We start from the raw sequence: 18,861 nt of genomic DNA, 5'->3' as shown, positions 1-18,861 counted from the left end.
AACTTAAACTGAACAACAATGAAAACTGTTCGTGACTAGTAGAAATAAATTGTGTAATGATTTATTATATTTTATTTCAGTAAATGATTTTTGGCATGGATTTAGTTACTTCATACTTAATTTTAACAAAATAATAGCCTATTAAAACCCGTTTAATGGCTAAATATTTGAAGTAATATTTAAGAACATTTTTAGCTGGCAGGTGTGGCATAAAGTTAATTTTGGAATGAATGGTCGCGCGCATATCACAAAAGTCACACGCTATATTTAGAAACAACCTGCGCGCGCTCCAACGCGTCTGCTCGCGCTGTCGGTCAGTGTCAAACAATACACCTTTACACCACATTTAACCGGACTCATAGCCTAAAACAAGTGGTTTTCGCTTCACCACTGTGCCGTCCATCGGACCTACAGTACTGCGTTTAGAGGGAGCATAGTCGTGTCTTAAATAACGAGCGACCTCAATTGATCAGCGAGCATGCGCAGGAAGCGGGTGCACACGCACTAATGGACACTGTCACGCAGGTAAGTGACAGCAGCCAGGTAACAGAGTAAACAAAACTTTCTGTGTTAACATAAAGGGTTGAAAGAAGCGTATTTTTATTTTATTTTTTAGAAGGGGTATAATGGTAATACATTTTTTTTGCGTTATTTACAAAACTACTATTGCTGTGGTATCACATTGTCTTTTAGGAAAATGTAATGTAATGTAATAAAACTATGGCGGTCTGGAAGATCAGTTAAATAAACTTTATTACGATGGCATAGCCTATATTAAAGTACCATAGTACTGATAGCCTACATAACTACTGAGGAATATAACAGCAAGGGAAACAGTAAGATAATGCTCATAATTGTTATTAATGCATTTCTGGCAGAATCAGATTTTTTATTTTATTTATTTATTTATTTTTGTTCCCGGCAGGAGAATTGTCATGAGGACTATTTCATGAACAGAACAGGTACTGTACTGCAGTGTTCCTTAAGTCTGAACTTAAGTCTGTTCAATATTGGACATTTACTCACAGCATCTTTAAACATCCGATGTTGTTTGGTTTGTTTTCATGTCTCTCCAGACCCCGATCCAAATGCAGAAGCTTATATGAACTTTGTGAAGAAACACTGTTGTTATGATGCAATTCCCACCAGCTGCAAACTGGTCATTTTTGACACCACACTGCAGGTTGGGATACAATGAAAATCCTTGGTGTAACAGAAAATGTTATTGTTTAATATGATATATATATATAAAAAAAATGGGATTCTCATTAACAACAATAATTCATAAAGATCAAATATTTGTTTAGAATTCATCTGCTGTATTGACAGGTGAAGAAGGCCTTTTTTGCTTTGGTTGCAAATGGCCTGAGAGCAGCCCCTCTCTGGGACAACAAACTGCAGAGATTTGTGGGTAAGACTGAACTTGCTGAATGTGTGCATATTATTTTTATCTATGAATTGTTCTCTTGTTTATTTCATTCCCTTGCCATTTTCGCAGGTATGCTGACAATCACAGATTTCATCAATATTCTTCATCGGTATTACAGGTCACCTATGGTGGGTTGTGATCCCTGCCTCTTCTCTAATGATCACCTTGTGTTCTTCTTCATTATTTAAATCGTATTTATTTTGCATTGACTGTGTCCACATAATGCTGCATCACAACGCAGATACTGTATCTTTGGTAGAAGATAACAAAGTGACTTGAAATAGATTTGGCCTAAACTCTGCAACAGAGACAAAATGTATTTTTATTTTATTATATATTTATTTATTTTTTTTATATATATTTTGTTCCTACCTTTTATAGCTTACATTTTTAGGGTTAGTAAGATTGATTGATTAATTGATTGATTTATTACTCTTTTTACCAATGAAGCATTAAGACCTTTAGAATGTTACAAATATTTATATTTCAAGAATTGCTGTTCTTTTGAGCTTCAATAAAATAAATTCAGCCTTGGCGAAGATAAGAGAAATAAATAAATAAATACAAATGTTTAAAAAATCAAACCGGCCCCAAGCTTTTAAACAGTAGTCTATATTTATATATACACATTACACTGTGTCATTCTTCTATATTTTATGATTGTTTTCTTTCTCTTGTAGGTTCAGATCTATGAACTGGAGGAGCACAAGATTGAGACATGGAGAGGTGATTCATTTCAAAGTAAAAAATCTGAACTTCACAGATGATGCTGTCCAGTGCACATATTGTGACCAACCCAAAATACAGTCACTACCAGTTCATTATATTTATGTCTTAAGGGATTATATAGGTTTGACTTACTAAAACATTTAAATATACTATACATGTTTATAATAAGCATTCTTTAGTTAAGATTTTAGGATAACACATGTATTAGTGAAACATTATCAGGCTGCCTGTATCTCTAGAGTGCTCAATATACACTCGCCTAAAGGATTATTAGGAACACCATACTAATACTGTGTTTGATCCCCTTTTGCCTTCAGAACTGCCTTAATTCCACATTGCATTGATTCAACAAGGTGCTGAAAGTATTCTTTAGAAATGTTGGCCCATATTGATAGGATAGCATCTTGCAGTTGATGGAGATTTGTGGGATGCACATCCAGGGCACGAAGATGCTCTATTGGGTTGAGATCTGTGGGGGCCATTTTAGTACAGTGAACTCATTGTCATGTTCAAGAAACCAGTTTGAAATTATTTGAGCTTTGTGACATGGTGCATTATCCTGCTGGAAGTAGCCATCAGAGGATGGGTACATGGTGGTCATAAAGGGATGGACATGGTCAGAAACAATGCTCAGGTTGGCCTTGGCATTTAAACGATGCCCAATTGGATCTGGGGGCTTAAGTGTGCAAAGAAAACATCCCCCACACCATTACACCACCACCACCAGCAGCCTGCACAGTGGTAACAAGGCATGATGGATCCATGTTCTCATTCTGTTTACGCAAAATTCTGACTCCACCATCTGAATGTCTCAACAGAAATCGAGACTCATCAGACCAGGCAACATTTTTTCAGTCTTCAACTGTCCAATTTTGGTGAGCTCTTGCAAATTGTAGCCTCTTTTTCCTATTTGTAGTGGAGATGAGTGGTACCCGGTGGGGTCTTCTCCTGTTGTAGCCCATCTGCCTCAATGTTGTCCATGTTGTGGCTTCACAAATACACAAATACACATACCTCGGTTGTAACGAGTGGTTATTTCAGTCAAAGTTGCTCTTCTATCAGCTTGAATCAGTCAGCACATCCTCCATTGACCTCTAGCATCAACAAGGCATTTTCGCCCACAGGACTGCCGCATACTGGATGTTTTTCCCTTTTCACACCATTCTTTGTAAACCCTAGAAATGGTTGTGTGTGGAAATCCCAGTAACTGAGCAGATTGTGAATTACTCAGACCAGCCGTCTGGCACCAACAACCATGCCACGCTCAAAATTGCTTAAATCACCTTTCTTTCTCATTCTGACATTCAGTTTGGAGTTCAGAAGATTGTCTTGACCAGGAGCACACCCCTAAATGAATTGAAGCAACTGCCATGTGATTGGTTGATTAGATAATTGCATTAATGAGAAACTGAACAGGTGTTCCTAATAATCCTTTAGGTGAGTGTATCTCACACAGATGTCATTGACCATCATTGTGTGATTATAGGGCACATTTACTGCCTAGTGTTACTTGAGATGAACGACTTGCATTTAGATATTTTTTCAATGTTTCTCTGTTTCTGTAGACGTGTATCTGCAATATCATGATCAGTGTCTTATCAGTATCACACCAGATGCGAGGTATTAAAACTTTGTGCTTGCTTATGTAGTTGACGCAATTGAGTTTTCTTGGTGGTTGTCAGTGTTTCTGGCACCATGTATGATAAGAATAATCATAACTTGCTTATGAGGTGCTACATAGACTTTCCTATCTATACTGCCATTTAAAACTTTTGAGGGCTGTTTTTTTTTTTTTTTTTTTTTTGAAACCATGCTGAAAAAAAATGTATAAAAAAAATCAGAATGCTTTGTATAAAGTTCAAAAGAACAGCATATATTTGAAATATAAACTCTATTGAAACTTTATCTTTGATTTAATGCATCCTTGCTGAATGAAAGTATTAATTTCTTTAAAAAAATAAACTCACTGACTTTTGAACAGTAGTGTATGTATTTGTAATATATTTTTATATGTATATTTTCTGTCTGTACACAGCCTTTTTGATGCAGTCTACTCTTTACTGAAACACAAAATCCACAGGCTGCCAGTCATCGATCCACAATCTGGAAATGTCCTTCACATACTGACCCATAAGAGAATCCTCAAGTTCCTTCATATATTTGTAAGACGAGTAAATCCAGTAATTGATTCGATTTGAACTCATCATGTTCATCAAGTTTATAAATGTGTATACGTATGATTTTCTCTTCATCACCAGGGAGCTGCAGTGCCCAAGCCACGCTTCTTGAAGATGCAAATTAAAGATGCAGGAATAGGAACTTTCACAGATGTGGCGACTGTCTCACAGACAGCCTCTGTGTACGATGCACTTTCGGTGTTTGTTGAGCGACGTGTGTCCGCTCTCCCAGTGGTGGATGACAATGGTACATCTAACTCAAAACACAAAGTAAAATAAGTCAAGTTACAGGTCAACAACGGAATAATTGTGCTTCATTTTACTTTGATTCCTTGCGTTTGTTTTTTATTATTATTTTTTTATTTTTATTTTTTTCTAGGCAAGGTGGTTGCCCTGTATTCCAGATTTGACGTGATTGTGAGAATCTTTTCTTTTGTTTTAATTTCAGACGTTAAAAGCAAAACTGGCTTATTGAGAGAACTTGAAGCCAGTATCTTTTATGGTGATATTTAAGTTGTGTGATACGCGCTCTTTTGGTAGAATCTTGCAGCACAGAAAACCTACAACAACCTTAGCATGAGCATGCAGGAGGCCATGCGGAGGAGATGCTGTTCTGTGGAAGGAGTCATTAAATGTTACCCTGATGAGACTTTGGAAACTGCTATTGACAGAATAGTCAAGGCCGAGGTAAGGAAGTGTATTCTAAACTGTTGTTTGAGTTTTATTTATTAGATTTTGTTATAGGGATAGTTCACCCAAAAATGAAAATTTGATGTTTATCTGCTTACCCCCAGGGCATCCAAGATGTACATTACACTGTAAAAACTAAAGGTGCCTCAGGTATCCTTTTGAGTACTCCAGGAACCTTAAAATGTATTTTAAGTGCCTCAAAGCTCTTTTTCTCATAATATGGTTCCTGGAGGAACCATTATAGTCTTTGCAGTTCGTGCAGGAACTCATGGGATCCTTGAAGCACTTTGTTCCCAGCTCTGAGGTTCTGGAGTCACCCTTTCATTACACTGAGACCTCAAAGTGCTCTGAAGGTTCCTGGAGGAACTCACATTTTAAAAAAGGGTTACTGTAAGCTCTGTTAACATTAAAGTGGTTCCTGGAAGATCTCACTTGTAAAAGCCAGCATCTGGAAGAACCAAGAGATTAATGTGACAAAAATTTAATGTGACTGATTATTATTATTATGAATAATTACTTTTTAGGAATGTGATGGAACAATGACTTTTGTGGCACTTTCCATGTGAAAAAAAAAACTAAATGTAAAAATCTTCACACTTCTGTCAAAACATAAATAAATAAAATAACTTATTAACTTAAAATAGTTTTATTGAAATAGGCTAAATGTTAAATCATTTGAAGGTGGATAGTTTACCTTGAAACTTTAAAGCAAACATTAAAAATATGATTGAACTAAATATGACTCATTACGCATTACTTTAATAAAAAAATATTCTAATTATAACAATCGGTACAATAGTAGCTAATATTTAGAGTTTTTTTTTTTTTTTTTTTTTAAGTTTTATTGTATGTTTTAGCCGTGATTCCCATCCTCTTACATTATAAGACTGATAGACTGCAACGGTTTGAGCTAAAAATATTGGTTTGTGTTCTACCGAAGAAACAAATTCAGCTACATCTTAGATGCCCTGGGGGTAAGCAGATAAACATCAAATTGTCATTTTTTGGATGAACCATTCCTTTATTTACTTTTTTAAATTATTTTGTTTTAAATGTGTGTTCTGTCGTGTCTTATTTTCTCTGTCATTTAATTTGAGCGGTTTATTCTTGGTTCTGTGTGCAGGTCCATAGGCTGGTGCTTGTGGACAGAGATGACGTGGTCCGAGGAATAATCTCTCTCTCAGACCTGCTGCAGGCCTTCGTTTTATCTCCAGCAGGTATTGATGTTCTGTTTTCCTAACCTGAGAAGATGTTTTCTCCTGGTCCCTCATCTGACCTGCACTAGTAAACAGATAAGCATTACTCTGCCTTCCTAGCCCAGCTTTGTCAACACTTACATTGCCATTCCGCATAGCACTAGTCAGACATTTGGACACCTACTTTTTCTTAATTAGGATTATTTTACATAAAATCATCAAAACTATTCGATAACATGGAAGTGTGGGGAAAACAACAGCAACAACAACAGCTATCTTTTATTTGAAGTGCGTAATGTAAAGTTTTACACACTGTTTTTTATTAATAATAATACCTTTTATTTATAGGCACATTTCAAGACACTCAAGGACCCCGTACAATATAATACAAAACAATAAAAATACAAAATACTCTATTGTATCTAGACTATTGTATATTGATTCACACGTATGCTTGACATTTGTAGATCATTTTTCTTCACCAGCTAATTTATTTGGAAGAAAGATGTTCAATAATAAAAATTATTTTTACTTAGAAATGACTTTGTCTACTATTTGTCTAAAAAGGTTTGTTTAAATGTTTGACTGGTACTGTAAAATAATTTTGCCACAGTATAGCTTGCCTTTATTAATATATTCTCTTTAGTCATTAAATCATCTGATGGCATCATGTGTCTTGTTATGTGAAGCTCCAGCTTCCATGAATCACAGCCTAATACCTTTTGGTTTCCACAGTGCTGATGTATTTTCTCTCTACTTTTAGATATTCACAACCAGTGAGCAATGAAAATAATTGAAAGCGCTTATATGCAGTACTAATCATCAATTGCTGATGAATAGAGTACTTTCCGCATGCTTTGTGCATGACCTGTTTGTTAGTTGTATGAGTATTTGAATGTTTGAGAATACGCTGGTGGGTCAGAGATGTGACCTGGGGCCCTTTGTTATGGACATTTAACACCAGTGTGGTTGGAAACACAGTCACTGTCTTGTGCTCGCTGTATGATCTAGTTCAAAAAGCATGGTAATACCATGCTACTCTTTGTAAGTGCATTCTCTTATCCTATTTTTTTACAATATATGTTCATATTGTAAAATTTCATGTTCATTTACAGTGTGTAATATATTAAACAACACATTTTTTCATTTAACTGAGAAAGTATGATAAATGAGTACTGTTGCATTGTGTTTTCTTGTATGAGTGAGCACATGGACTGGGATTTTGATCAAATTGATCATCTAGTTTGTCTTAAATTTTAATTACATTTTATGAAATAATTTACATTTTATGTTTTAACATTTTTGTTAGTAAAAATGTTTAATGAATAATTCATATAAATAATTCATATATATAATTCATATAAATATTGTATCTTTTATATTTAGTTACATTAATATTTAATTACATATGTTTTATTTAAATTATAATAAAATGAAACAACAATGCATAAATGTATTTACACTGAAATATTTTATTTCTGTATTTTAAATTATTTACAATCAATTCAAGCTCAGTAATGATAATATCCTCCCTGCTTAATCTATCTATCTATCTATCTATCTATCTATCTATCTATCTATCTATATATATATATATATATATATATATATATATATATATATATATATATATATATATATATATATATATATATATATCATAGTATAAGTATTTTAATTAAAAATAAACAACACTGAATGAATAACTCAAATTAAATAAATGCCAAGTTCAATTCTTGGCGTTTGTGTGTATATGCTGCAGCCAGCAGATGTCACCCATGGGCGCAGTAAACACTGAGCATGTGACACTGTCAGAGCCTGTAAGATCCGCGGTGCGCTTCTGTTTTTTCTAATAATCCATGACGAGCCTCCTCTGACCAAACCCCGTCATCAACACACACAAACAAACAACACTGGACAAGTGACAATGGCGAGCAGACGGGCCTCGGTGTCCTCCTCATCGGCGGGTCTGGAGGCCTGGTTCCCCGCGCCCGGTAGCGCGGAGGACGAGCCGGAGCTGCGGCGGCTTCGGGAGCGGCTGCGCGGGTGGCTGTCGCAGTGTGAGCCCGCGGTGATCTGCGCGCAGCGGCTGCTGGTGTGGGAGAGGCCGCTGTACAGCAGCATCGCCGCGCTCGCGCTCAACACGCTGTTCTGGTGAGACACGAGCGAATAACGGCTGTTCATCCTGACGAGTAACGTTAGTTAGTAATCGGCTTAATCTGCTCGTTAGTAGTTGCTTCGGGTCGAAGTTCTCCCGTGTTGCTTTTTTGGCAGCTTCGCTTTACGCTTACTGTTCTTCGGACATGTGCTAATTTGTTTTGTTTTGGATACTATCATTACTACAATACCATGGTATTCTTGGGTGACCGTGTAAATACCATAGTAATTGTACTTTACCGTAGTATACACCAGTACTATTGGTTTTGGACGTCTTACCATCGTTACTGTGCCATACCATTTACTAAAAGTACTTTGGCAGTACCATAGTTCAGTCATTATGATATCGGACGGCAATAATGTATGCCATAGTCATATACAGTACAGTACCATGGTATTTACAGTAGTACCATGCTATTTACAGTACATGGTACTGTTTTTGTATGATATGTTCAAAAACTATGATAGCATCTTGTCCAAAAAACATAATAATAATTTTTTTTTGTTAGGGGTAAACACCATGGTGTATGATTATTGTATTATTGAACAAATGTCAGTGTAATACTGTGTTTGCTTTTGGACATTTACTGCGGTATTACCATGACATTTTTCAAACAGATTTTACCACAAAAATATGTATTTTACCATGATAATACCATCTGCAACACGGAACTTCCACCGTTCGTTTAATATATAACATGCAATATTTATAACAATATAATATGTATTTTATACATATGAAATAAACATCAAAATATAATATTTAGAATTATATTTATAATAACATAATAATAAACATAAAATAAATTTCTACTTACACAAACACAGTGCACAGAAAGATATTTATCTGTCCATAATATGGTAAATGTATACCAATGTTACCTTTGTTCATTATGGTGATAATATCACAGTTAGAAGGCAATAACTATGGTCAATTTTCATAAATGGGAAAATTACATACATGACTTATTTCTGTCATATTTTGTCATATATGTCAGATAGTGATGTTTGAACAGATATATGTGTGTTTTAGGCTCCTGTCGTCCACATCTCTGAGACCCTTGTTCCTCCTGAGTGTGTCTCTCATTGGACTGACGTTACTGGAGAGATGGAAAGGCAAGCTGCCGCAGATCACCGGTAATCTACTGATGCCACTATATTGTGTATCTGATTCATAGCAACACATACAGATGCAAACTGAAGGAGTGGGGATATAGCTGACATATAGCTTATATATAACACATGTTTTGCAGCATTGTGAAGATGCTTTGATCTGCAATGCTCTGAAATGAATAGTTTTAAATTAGTTAATCGGAATAATTTCAACTTGAACAGTGACGGTTGTTAAGTAGATTGAAATCTTTAGAGCAAGAACTAAAAAGCAATCAAATCTTGCCAAAATGAAGGCATGTTTTACACACCACAAATTTAAACATTTGGATTATTATTATTATTATTTTGATTTATATGCCCCAATGTAACAATAATAATACAGAGCTATTCAATAAATACATAGAATTTATTTATTTTTTTGGTATTATGTTGCTTTTATAATTATAAATATGTTTATAATGCTGCAAAGTATAAATGCTGTTTATTTGAACTTTCTATTAATCAAGTAATCCAGACAAAATCTATTATCACTTCCACCAAAAATATCAAATAGCACAACTGTTTTCATTATTGATAGTAATAAGGAATGTTAATGATTTCTGAAGGATCATGTGACACTGAAGATTGCAGTAATGATGCTGAAAATGTAGCTTTGCATCACAGGAATAAATAACAGTGTAAAAAAAAAAATCATGTAGAAAACATGACTTCATATAGAAGTCATTTAAATTTAATTAATTATTCACAATATTACAGTTTTTACTGAATTAAACAAATACAGCCTGTAAAACCTTTTAGACTTATTGTTACAGACACTGCTATTGTAAAACATCTCTGTTTTCAAGACACAAGGAGGGATTGCAAAACTGGTCCAATGAGAGTTTAACATGTTTGAGATCGCATGATATTTTAATTTTAAGATGCCCATACAGTCACAGTTTATTGTAGGAACCTCTTTTATTTTGCTCTTACTGTGTGCTCCTCTGTTCTCTACAGTGTGGCATCCAGAGCCGTCTGTCGTTGAGAGGTATGTGTCTTGATCTGTGCATGTCTCAACAGCACCTGATCTTAACAGATTGTTTCCTTATTAAATTAGTTTCAATTTGTCCGAACTGCAGAAGTAAATTTGTAAATGCTGTTACAGAGAAACGCTAAGTGAGCAGCCACGTTTGTTAAGCATCGAGGAGCTCAGCCATCATCTTGCAGAGAGTTACCTCACCTTCAGGCTTTACATCCAAGAAATGCTTCAGTATAAACAACAAAACCATGGCAAGGTGCGGAGAATGTTTTTATGTTTCAAAGTGACATAAAAGGGATAAATCTGTCTTTATTCATCCTCATGTCATTCAAAACCTCAAAAGTCTACACCATTTAAAAGTTTGGGGTCAATAAGATACATATTTGAATTTAATAGTTTACTTTAGCAAGTCTGCATTAATTTGATCAAAAGTGGCAGTAAAGACTTTGACAAGGTCTTTAGAATTCATCAAAGAATCATTAAAAAAATATAAAGCAGCACAACTGTTGAGAATAATAATAAGAAATATTTCTTGAGCAGCAAATCAGCATGTTTGAATGATTTCTGAAGGATCATGTGACACTGAAGAGTGCAGTAATGATGCTGAAAATTCAGCTTTGCATAAATCACATTTTATAATGCTTTCAAATAGAAAACAATTATTTTAAATCATAATACAATTTTACAATATTACTGTTTTACTGTATTTGTGATTCAATAACTGCACCCTTGGTGAGCAGGAGAGATCCCAAACATGTTATGTCCAGAAAGTGTTTACTGATCAGTCGTTCTGTTTCTCCTCATCAGTTCTGCATCATGATGTGTTCAGGATGTGTCCTGCTGGCCATGGTTGGACATTACGTTCCCGGGATTATGATCTCCTACATCATATGTGAGCAAACTTCCCTCGGTTGTGTTTGTTGATATCCATACATTACTTTTTCACACACGGCTGCCCTTTTGCACCAGCTACTTAAATTGCACAACACACAACTATTCGAGTCCACTGACTGGCTGTACGGCCCAATAGAATACACTTCACCCCTCTAGAAGTCACTTCGAAACAGAGTAAGAGACACACAATGCCATTAGGAAACTATGACTTCTTTCATTAACTCATAGCAACTTATATCGGGGGTTGCCCCCCTTGGTAGAAATCGCGGTCATGGGGCATCTAGATTGTACTGAAAGGGCATTTTAGTGTCGGTGATTGAAGTGGCAGGGGCTTGAGCCCCCCGGCCTCCCCCCCGTGTAAGGCACTGGAGTGTATTATTACTCTCCTTGTATATTTTCTTTTGGATTGTATACTGTTTTATGCATGCATTATGATAGTTGATAAAACCTCATCTATATCATGCTTGATATCTTCGAATTTGTATTTTGAATATCTAAATGGTAGGGTATATTATAGGTTGATACCTGTGCAACATATTAGTATTACAAGAATCTTTAATAGTTTTTGCATTAACAACCAATCCAATTACATATGCAAAGCACCATGCTAGAAATCAAAGAGTCATATACTTTCCCTCCGAAAGTTAAAAGGGGTCTTATTATGCAATTTCAAGTTTTCGTTTCTCTTTGGAGTGTAACAAGCTCTTCGTACATAGATAAAATACCCAAAGTTGCAAAGACAAAAGTCTCAAACACTAAGAGAAATTCCTCGTCCACGTCCTGAAACGCCTCGTTTAAACATGACCCCACATGTTTACATCACTGTGTGGGAAGATTTGCATTACAATGCCCAAATGTTCACGCAAAGAAAGAAGGCATCACTTTTTTCTCGCTGTAGTATTGTTGTTGCCGTCGCCATCACCACCATGTCATGGAGACGCTGTGTATTTCGTGAAACTATTTAGTTTGGCCTTCCAAAAGAGGACGATATTCGCTTCACCATGCCTAAAGCTGATATGTGCTGTTCGCTCAAGAAATACATCAACTTTGGATCGTCGGATCGGCTTTCACCGTGGACGAAGTATATTCGGCCAATCACAACACACTAGATAGCTGGTCAATCAGAGCACACCTCGCTTTTCAGAACGATGAGCTTTGTAAAAGGCGGGGCATAGGGGAGCAACAGTAATGTAGTCTCCCAATCACCACCGAGGCAGAGTAACATCTGTGGAGTTCATAACTTTTCAAACCCAGAAGAATCCGGTTGCAATTCCAACACCAAACTTTTGAATGGTACTGTATGTAGGGGTTAACTGTATTTTTCTCTGTCCTGCATTAGTGCTGAGTGTGCTGCTGTGGCCGTTGGTGGTTTACCATGAGCTGATCCAGAAAATGTACACCGGACTGGAGCCCATACTGATGAAACTCGACTACAGCATGAAAGGAGACACACAGCGCCGCAAATACGACAAGAGAAGTGAGAGCGTTGCCTTTTAGTCTCTTAGATTGCTAAATAAACACAATATTATTTAAACTATATTATGCACAGAATGTTTGGTTAGGAAATAAGTTTTACATAGTGGTGACAATTAATTATATAATGGCTGATAATTAATCTGGTATGTCTGATATTTTTGACACGCCTGTTCATGAAATCAGGCATCAAGGCATTTTAAATACAGTAAATTATGTTACAGAAACATGGCATGAGTTTACAGCTTGGACTTAAATAAATATTCCCCTATATTGTCTGAATCCAATATTGGATTGATAACAACAATAAAAACTGTTCAATATTGGTGCCAGTATATTGTGCGCTCTTGCTGCTGATTATCACAGTTGATGGCTCATCGCAAACCGGGTTGTTAGTGTGTCACTTCCTGTTAGAATGCGCTCAGGAGACGTGTGTGTTTGTGCAGGGCTAAAGAAGGAGCAGGGAGAGGGTGATGAACCGAGGGCAGAGACGGAGAGCGAGAGCGAGAGCGAGGAGGAGCTGTCATGTTTCGCCCCTACTGTGAGTGTCCTGATACAAGGTCCTTCGTTTCATGTTTGATGATGAGGAGACTCACTATATAACATCTTAAAGGGGCCATATTCTATATGCAAACTTTTAGAACTTGTAAATATATTGTAAGTGTATGGATACAGGCTTCAGTGTCACATGATCCTTTAGAAAACGTTCTAATATGCTGATTTGCTGCTCAAGAAACATGATCAATGCCGAAAAGAGTTGTGCTAATGTTTTTGTGATACTTTATTTTTTTTTTTTTTTTTTTTTTGATAAATAGAATGTTCAGTTACGCTTTATTTTGGAGACCAGTTTTCAATACTGTACTGACTAACTATTATCATCGACTTTTGCCTCAATAAACTCTTAAATCACTAATAAACAGCCAATATTTTAATAAGATGCATGCTAATAAGCAATTAGCTAATAGGGAGAATTTTGAAGCTCTAAAATAAAGTGTTACCAAAAGTTCAAAAGAACAGCATTTATTTTATTTTATCTTTTATAACATTCTAAATCTCTTCTGATCAATTTAATTCATGTTTGTTGATTAAAAGTATTAATTTTCAACAAACACTACTGAACAGTGTAATTGTGGTTGTTTGTTCGAGCAGGTGGATGTGAAGACTACGGCTCTGGCGATGGCCATCACAGACTCTGAGCTGTCCGATGAGGAGGCGTCCATACTGGAGAGTGGAGGATTCTCTGTATCTAGAGCCACTACACCACAGCTCACAGACGTCTCTGAAGGTACTCTACGCTCTTTCATGTGCTTGAAGAGTTTAGTCAGACTGATTCAAATAAATGGGTCAGTACCACAGATGACAAACATTTAACATGCGTTATTTACTCCATACACTACCGAATGTTTTCAAATGTTTGGGGACTATATTTTTCTTTTTAACGTTTTTTGAAAGACTATCTTATGCTTATCAAGCCTGCATTTATATGATCAGAAATACAGTAAAACAGTACTGTTGTATAACAATACAATTTAAAGTACTTTAAAGTAACTAAAATGTCATTTATTCCTGTGATGCAAAGCTGAATTGTCAGCAGCCAGCTACTACAGTCTTCAGATTTGCTGTTTAAGAATAAATGCTTATTATTATTAGTGTTGAAAACTCTTGTGCTGCTTATTGTTTTTAGAAAACAATAAGCCATTTTTTCAGGATTCTTTGATAAATCGAAAGTTCAAAAGAACAGCATTTATTTGAAATAAAAATTATTTATGACATTACAAATGTATTTACCATCACTTTTGATCAATTTAATGTATCCTTGCTGAATGAAAGTATTAATTTCTTTCAAAAACAAACACATTTTATTTTTACATTTTTGAATGTAGTGTATAAAATATAATATAATATATTTAAAAAATATTGTCTTTGTCGTATTGTGCCTAAAAATGGTACATTTTTTACTGAGCAATAATACATGAAAAATAAAAATGCATATATATATATATATATATATATGAAACATAAGTCAACATGAAATCAAAATGTATACTATTTACTTAGCACACATTGCTAGTCTTAATGATTAATCAATGGAAATGAATCCACTGAAAAAATAGTTTGTCTTGGTAATCTTTATCAAAATCTGAACATTTGCTTCAAGTCTGGAATGGCATTTTTTCTCTGATGATGTCAGTTTGATGACTTGGGCAGATAATCCTTAACCCCTCCCATTCATTAGTTTCATTAGTAATCCTTAACGTCTCCCATTAGTTTGCTAGTTAGCGAGAGATGGAGATGAGGAGTGCTAAAATAAAACTCCGCTCTCTATTCAATATTCCGCTTCAGTTGGAAATACATCATAATAGTCGGCAGCTACTTCTAGTTCATGCAGACTTTAAATGCAATGTTGCCTAAAAGTTCTGAGCTAGTCCAGACTGTATGCTAATAAGAAAAAGCCTCTTTTATTGCACACGGGCAACAAATATTTGTGTAATAATTCTAAAAAACAATGTTATGTCAATTCAAATTGCTGCTGTATAATAGTTGCTTTGCACAAATTGCACAACAATTCATAAAACCTATTTGTTTGATTTAGTTAATCATTTAACTGTTCTTACTAGGACTGTCACTTAAACACGAACAACCAAGAAAGACTCTTTAATTATTTTAACAGAAAAAAGCTTTTACATTCTGCTTTATCAATGGTTTTACTCCAAAACTGTCTGTGTTTTCATCAGCAGACCTGGATCAGCAGAGCGTGCACAGTGAACCGGAGGAGGCGTTCACTAGAGATCTAGCGGAGTTCCCGTCGGTGGATGAACTGCCTTCTATTGAACCGGGGCTGTTCCATTTCCCGTTGGGTGTCCTGGGGTCCGAGCAGACGGGAGCGTCCGGCTCCGAGCTCCAGGAGGAACCGCTGTCTCCTGCCAGCCTCCTCATCCAGCACTTAGCATCGCCGCTCCACTTTGTCAACACGCACTTCAATGGACACAGACAAGCAGCGGGGGCAGACCAAAGCATTGTGGGTACTGATAAAGAGGGAAGGGGATTGGCTGAGGATGTTTCGAGACCCACTCGGTCCCTGGAAGCCCTTAGTGAGGAGATAGTGAGCACGGCCATCTCTACTGTTGTACAGAACACTCTCTCAGCCCTGTTGCGATCTACAGAGGCTAGCGAAGGCGAAGGAGAAGGAGACCTGGCTTCGTTTCTTCCCACCGAACCGCCTCCTTGTCCGATTGAATCGTCCCTCGAGTCACCATCATCCAAAGAAGCCAGTGTAGAGGAAGAGGAAGAGGATGGTGACGTCACCGAAGCAAGCACCGAAGAGCAGCCGGATCTCACGCTCGTACCCGCGGAGGAAGAGGACTTTGAGCTTCTGGACCAAAGTGAACTGGAACAAATGGACGAGGGGTTGGGCCTTGGTGTTGATGGACAGGAAGTGGGCGGGGCTTCCACAGAAACACCCCCAAGCAGTCAGCAGCACGCAGACCAGCATGATTCTTAGCTTCCCATCATCTAAACTGTTTATTTTATTTATAGTCTTTGTAGATACCATATACTGACAAAAGATTTGTGAAAGGGAATTTTGCGGTCATCTATGCCTTTATTTTGTCGTTATCGGGAGTGAGATCACTGTGATTGTTAATGCCTCCGCAGGTGAATGTCCAAAATGTAAAATGTATGACACAAATCCTTTTTTTGACAGATCCAAATAGCCTTCAGCCTCAACTCAAATTTTAAAGGTGATTTAAAATAAATGTAGTTTTAATCATTTACTGTATCTTTTGTCAAAGACCACATGTCTGCGACAGATGACAAGAGCCCTCTGGTTCATCAATCCCACGCTGAGTGTTGTCATAAGTCCTGGGAACAAGCCATTTGGGCTGAATTTTAGGACTGTGGAAGGAGAGGATGAGTAGGATATGACTGAAGACTGAAAACATTAGTGATGTCAAACATTTATTTTCATCATCATAGCTAAACTAATATATTCTATAATATATTCCTCTGAAATGGATGGTTTTATTTATTCAAATTGGTTAAAGTGAAGAATAGTTCACTATTAAATATGCCTCAAATAAATGCTTGTGAATAAATGAGTGACAAAACTTTAGCACATTTGGCTGCATTCCAGATTAATTTATTGGATTTTAATTGGATCGTGCCATTTTTAATTGGACACCCCCCCCCCCACACACACACACACACACACCATGTAGGTGTTTAACTCTGTTCATATTCATTCAATATATTATAATTGGATGCACTTTAGCATTTTTGTTTGTGTGCACTTACTAGTTTACTTATTACTTATTAGTTTGCAGGACTTTTTCCTGGATACCAAATACCCTACTGTTCAAAAGTTTGGGTCAGTATTTTTTATATATTTATTTAAAGGTATGAATACTTTTAAGCAGCGAGGATCAAAAAGCATTCATATGATTGAAAGTGATTAAAAGATTTCTATTTCAAATTCATAGAAATGTTTCTTGAGCAGCAAATCAGTATATTAGAATGATTTCTGAAGGGTCATGTGACACTGAAAACTGAAGTAATGATGTTGAAAATTCAGCTTTAGCATCACTGCAATAAATGACACCTAAAATTTTAGACTTTACATTTTTTTAATTCTAATAATTTCACAATTTGACTGTTTTTACTGTTTGATCAAATAAAATGCAGGCAGGGAGAGCATAAGTGAATTACTGACTCTAAACTTTTGAACGGTAGTGTATGTTGTATTGCATTGTAAAATTTACATCGAAAGGTCACAGATTGCCTGAAATATAATTCAAATGATAAACAAACATTTTTGGGTGTAGTTTGTGCATGGGCTTGACTGAATTATTATTATTATTTTATTTTTTTATTTAAATGCACATAAAAGGGGAATCCTAAGCAAATGATTGCACCTTATTTGTATGTCATTGAAAGACTTACACAATAAGTCATCAAGTTATTTCTAGAATTGACAATGTAAAGCTCTTCTAGAATATTTGGGCTTATTTTTAAAGAAATTGATTATTCGTTTCTCTTTATGTCAGTTCAAAGGCCATAGTGACTCCTTACATGACATGACACTGAATGAATATTATAAGATTTTATGATCTGATATATATATATATATATTTAATTATTAATAATACTAGAGGGAAATATCTTTAAAACTGGAAATGTGTATATAAAAACAATCTTTCACATACAAAGACAGTTTTACAGATCTGTTCATTGATTAGAGGCAGGTGGACATTCCTTTAAAGTCAAAAGTTATTCTTACACTTTGTCTTAAAGAGTCATAGTGTAAATATATATATATATAGAATATATATATATGTAGAATCTGATTAGTCTAAAATCCTGCAGCAAATATGGTCTGCATTGCTGTGATTGTATTTTTTATTTCAATGTGGAAAAAACAAGCTCTTTGCCGCATTGCAGTTTTTTTGGATAAGAAACCGTGTTTTTGCTTTGCACGATAGAGTGCGTTTTGTCTCTTCTCCTGTAGATAACTCTAAGCTTACACATCTTATACAGACCGCAGAGATTTGTGTTTTCTGATATTTAAGGAGAGATTATCCTTGTGTAATATTGATTGTTTTGCTCATGTTGTTACTGCTTATGATAAAAAAAAACACTTGGAGCATTTAACTACAAAATGTATTGTTGAATGTCATTTTTCTACTCTGACTTTGACCTCCACATAATTCTAATATACACCCATAAGCTGGTTTTCAACTTCAAATGCTTTGTGTTCATTCAGGAAAAATAGGGATGGTTTTCACTGAATGGGACTGATATGTAAATTGTGAACTATAGGAGAATTGGACAATCCTGGTGTCCAATCAGGCCATCAAATATACAGATGAGTTTGTTTCTTCTTTGGAACACATCACATTACTTGATGAACTGAAGTCGTGTGAACTACTTGTGGATTATTGTGATGGTTTTTATCAGCTGTTTGGACTCTCATTCTGATGGCACCCATTC

General features: G+C 35.8%; 3 protein-coding genes across 4 annotated transcripts in view; 2 read left to right on the top strand and 1 right to left on the bottom strand.

Annotated features, from left to right (window-relative positions):
* LOC127992420 (uncharacterized) overlaps window positions 1–18,861 on the bottom strand; it is a 431,446-nt gene that overhangs the window by 38,634 nt on the left and 373,951 nt on the right. The gene's annotated exons all lie outside the window — the stretch shown is intronic.
* On the top strand, window positions 141–6,636 carry LOC127991955 (5'-AMP-activated protein kinase subunit gamma-1-like). Its single transcript, XM_052591630.1, has 12 exons — window positions 141–525; window positions 926–962; window positions 1,077–1,183; window positions 1,330–1,557; window positions 2,110–2,155; window positions 3,724–3,778; window positions 4,194–4,320; window positions 4,417–4,582; window positions 4,715–4,752; window positions 4,876–5,022; window positions 6,149–6,242; window positions 6,570–6,636. The coding sequence occupies exons 1-12, from the start codon at window positions 508–510 to the stop codon at window positions 6,605–6,607; spliced, it is 1,101 nt and encodes a 366-aa protein (XP_052447590.1). The 5' UTR covers window positions 141–507; the 3' UTR covers window positions 6,608–6,636.
* LOC127991285 (reticulophagy regulator 2-like) lies at window positions 8,004–18,616 on the top strand. 2 transcript variants are annotated; one of them, XM_052591568.1, is made up of 9 exons: window positions 8,004–8,375; window positions 9,412–9,515; window positions 10,488–10,518; window positions 10,636–10,765; window positions 11,317–11,401; window positions 12,743–12,880; window positions 13,323–13,417; window positions 14,026–14,161; window positions 15,612–18,616. In XM_052591568.1, exons 1-9 carry the CDS (start codon window positions 8,149–8,151, stop codon window positions 16,376–16,378), a joined length of 1,713 nt encoding a protein of 570 aa, XP_052447528.1. In that variant the 5' UTR covers window positions 8,004–8,148; the 3' UTR covers window positions 16,379–18,616. The 2 variants fall into 2 exon arrangements, with proteins under 2 accessions (XP_052447528.1, XP_052447535.1); XM_052591575.1 differs by having other exon boundaries at window positions 8,005–8,375; window positions 15,615–18,616.

This window comes from Carassius gibelio, chromosome A1, assembly GCF_023724105.1.
Source record: "Carassius gibelio isolate Cgi1373 ecotype wild population from Czech Republic chromosome A1, carGib1.2-hapl.c, whole genome shotgun sequence".
Classification (NCBI taxonomy): Eukaryota; Metazoa; Chordata; class Actinopteri; order Cypriniformes; family Cyprinidae; genus Carassius; species Carassius gibelio.
The sequence above is the reverse complement of the archived record's forward strand: the minus strand, read 5'-3'. Positions and strand labels throughout refer to the sequence as shown.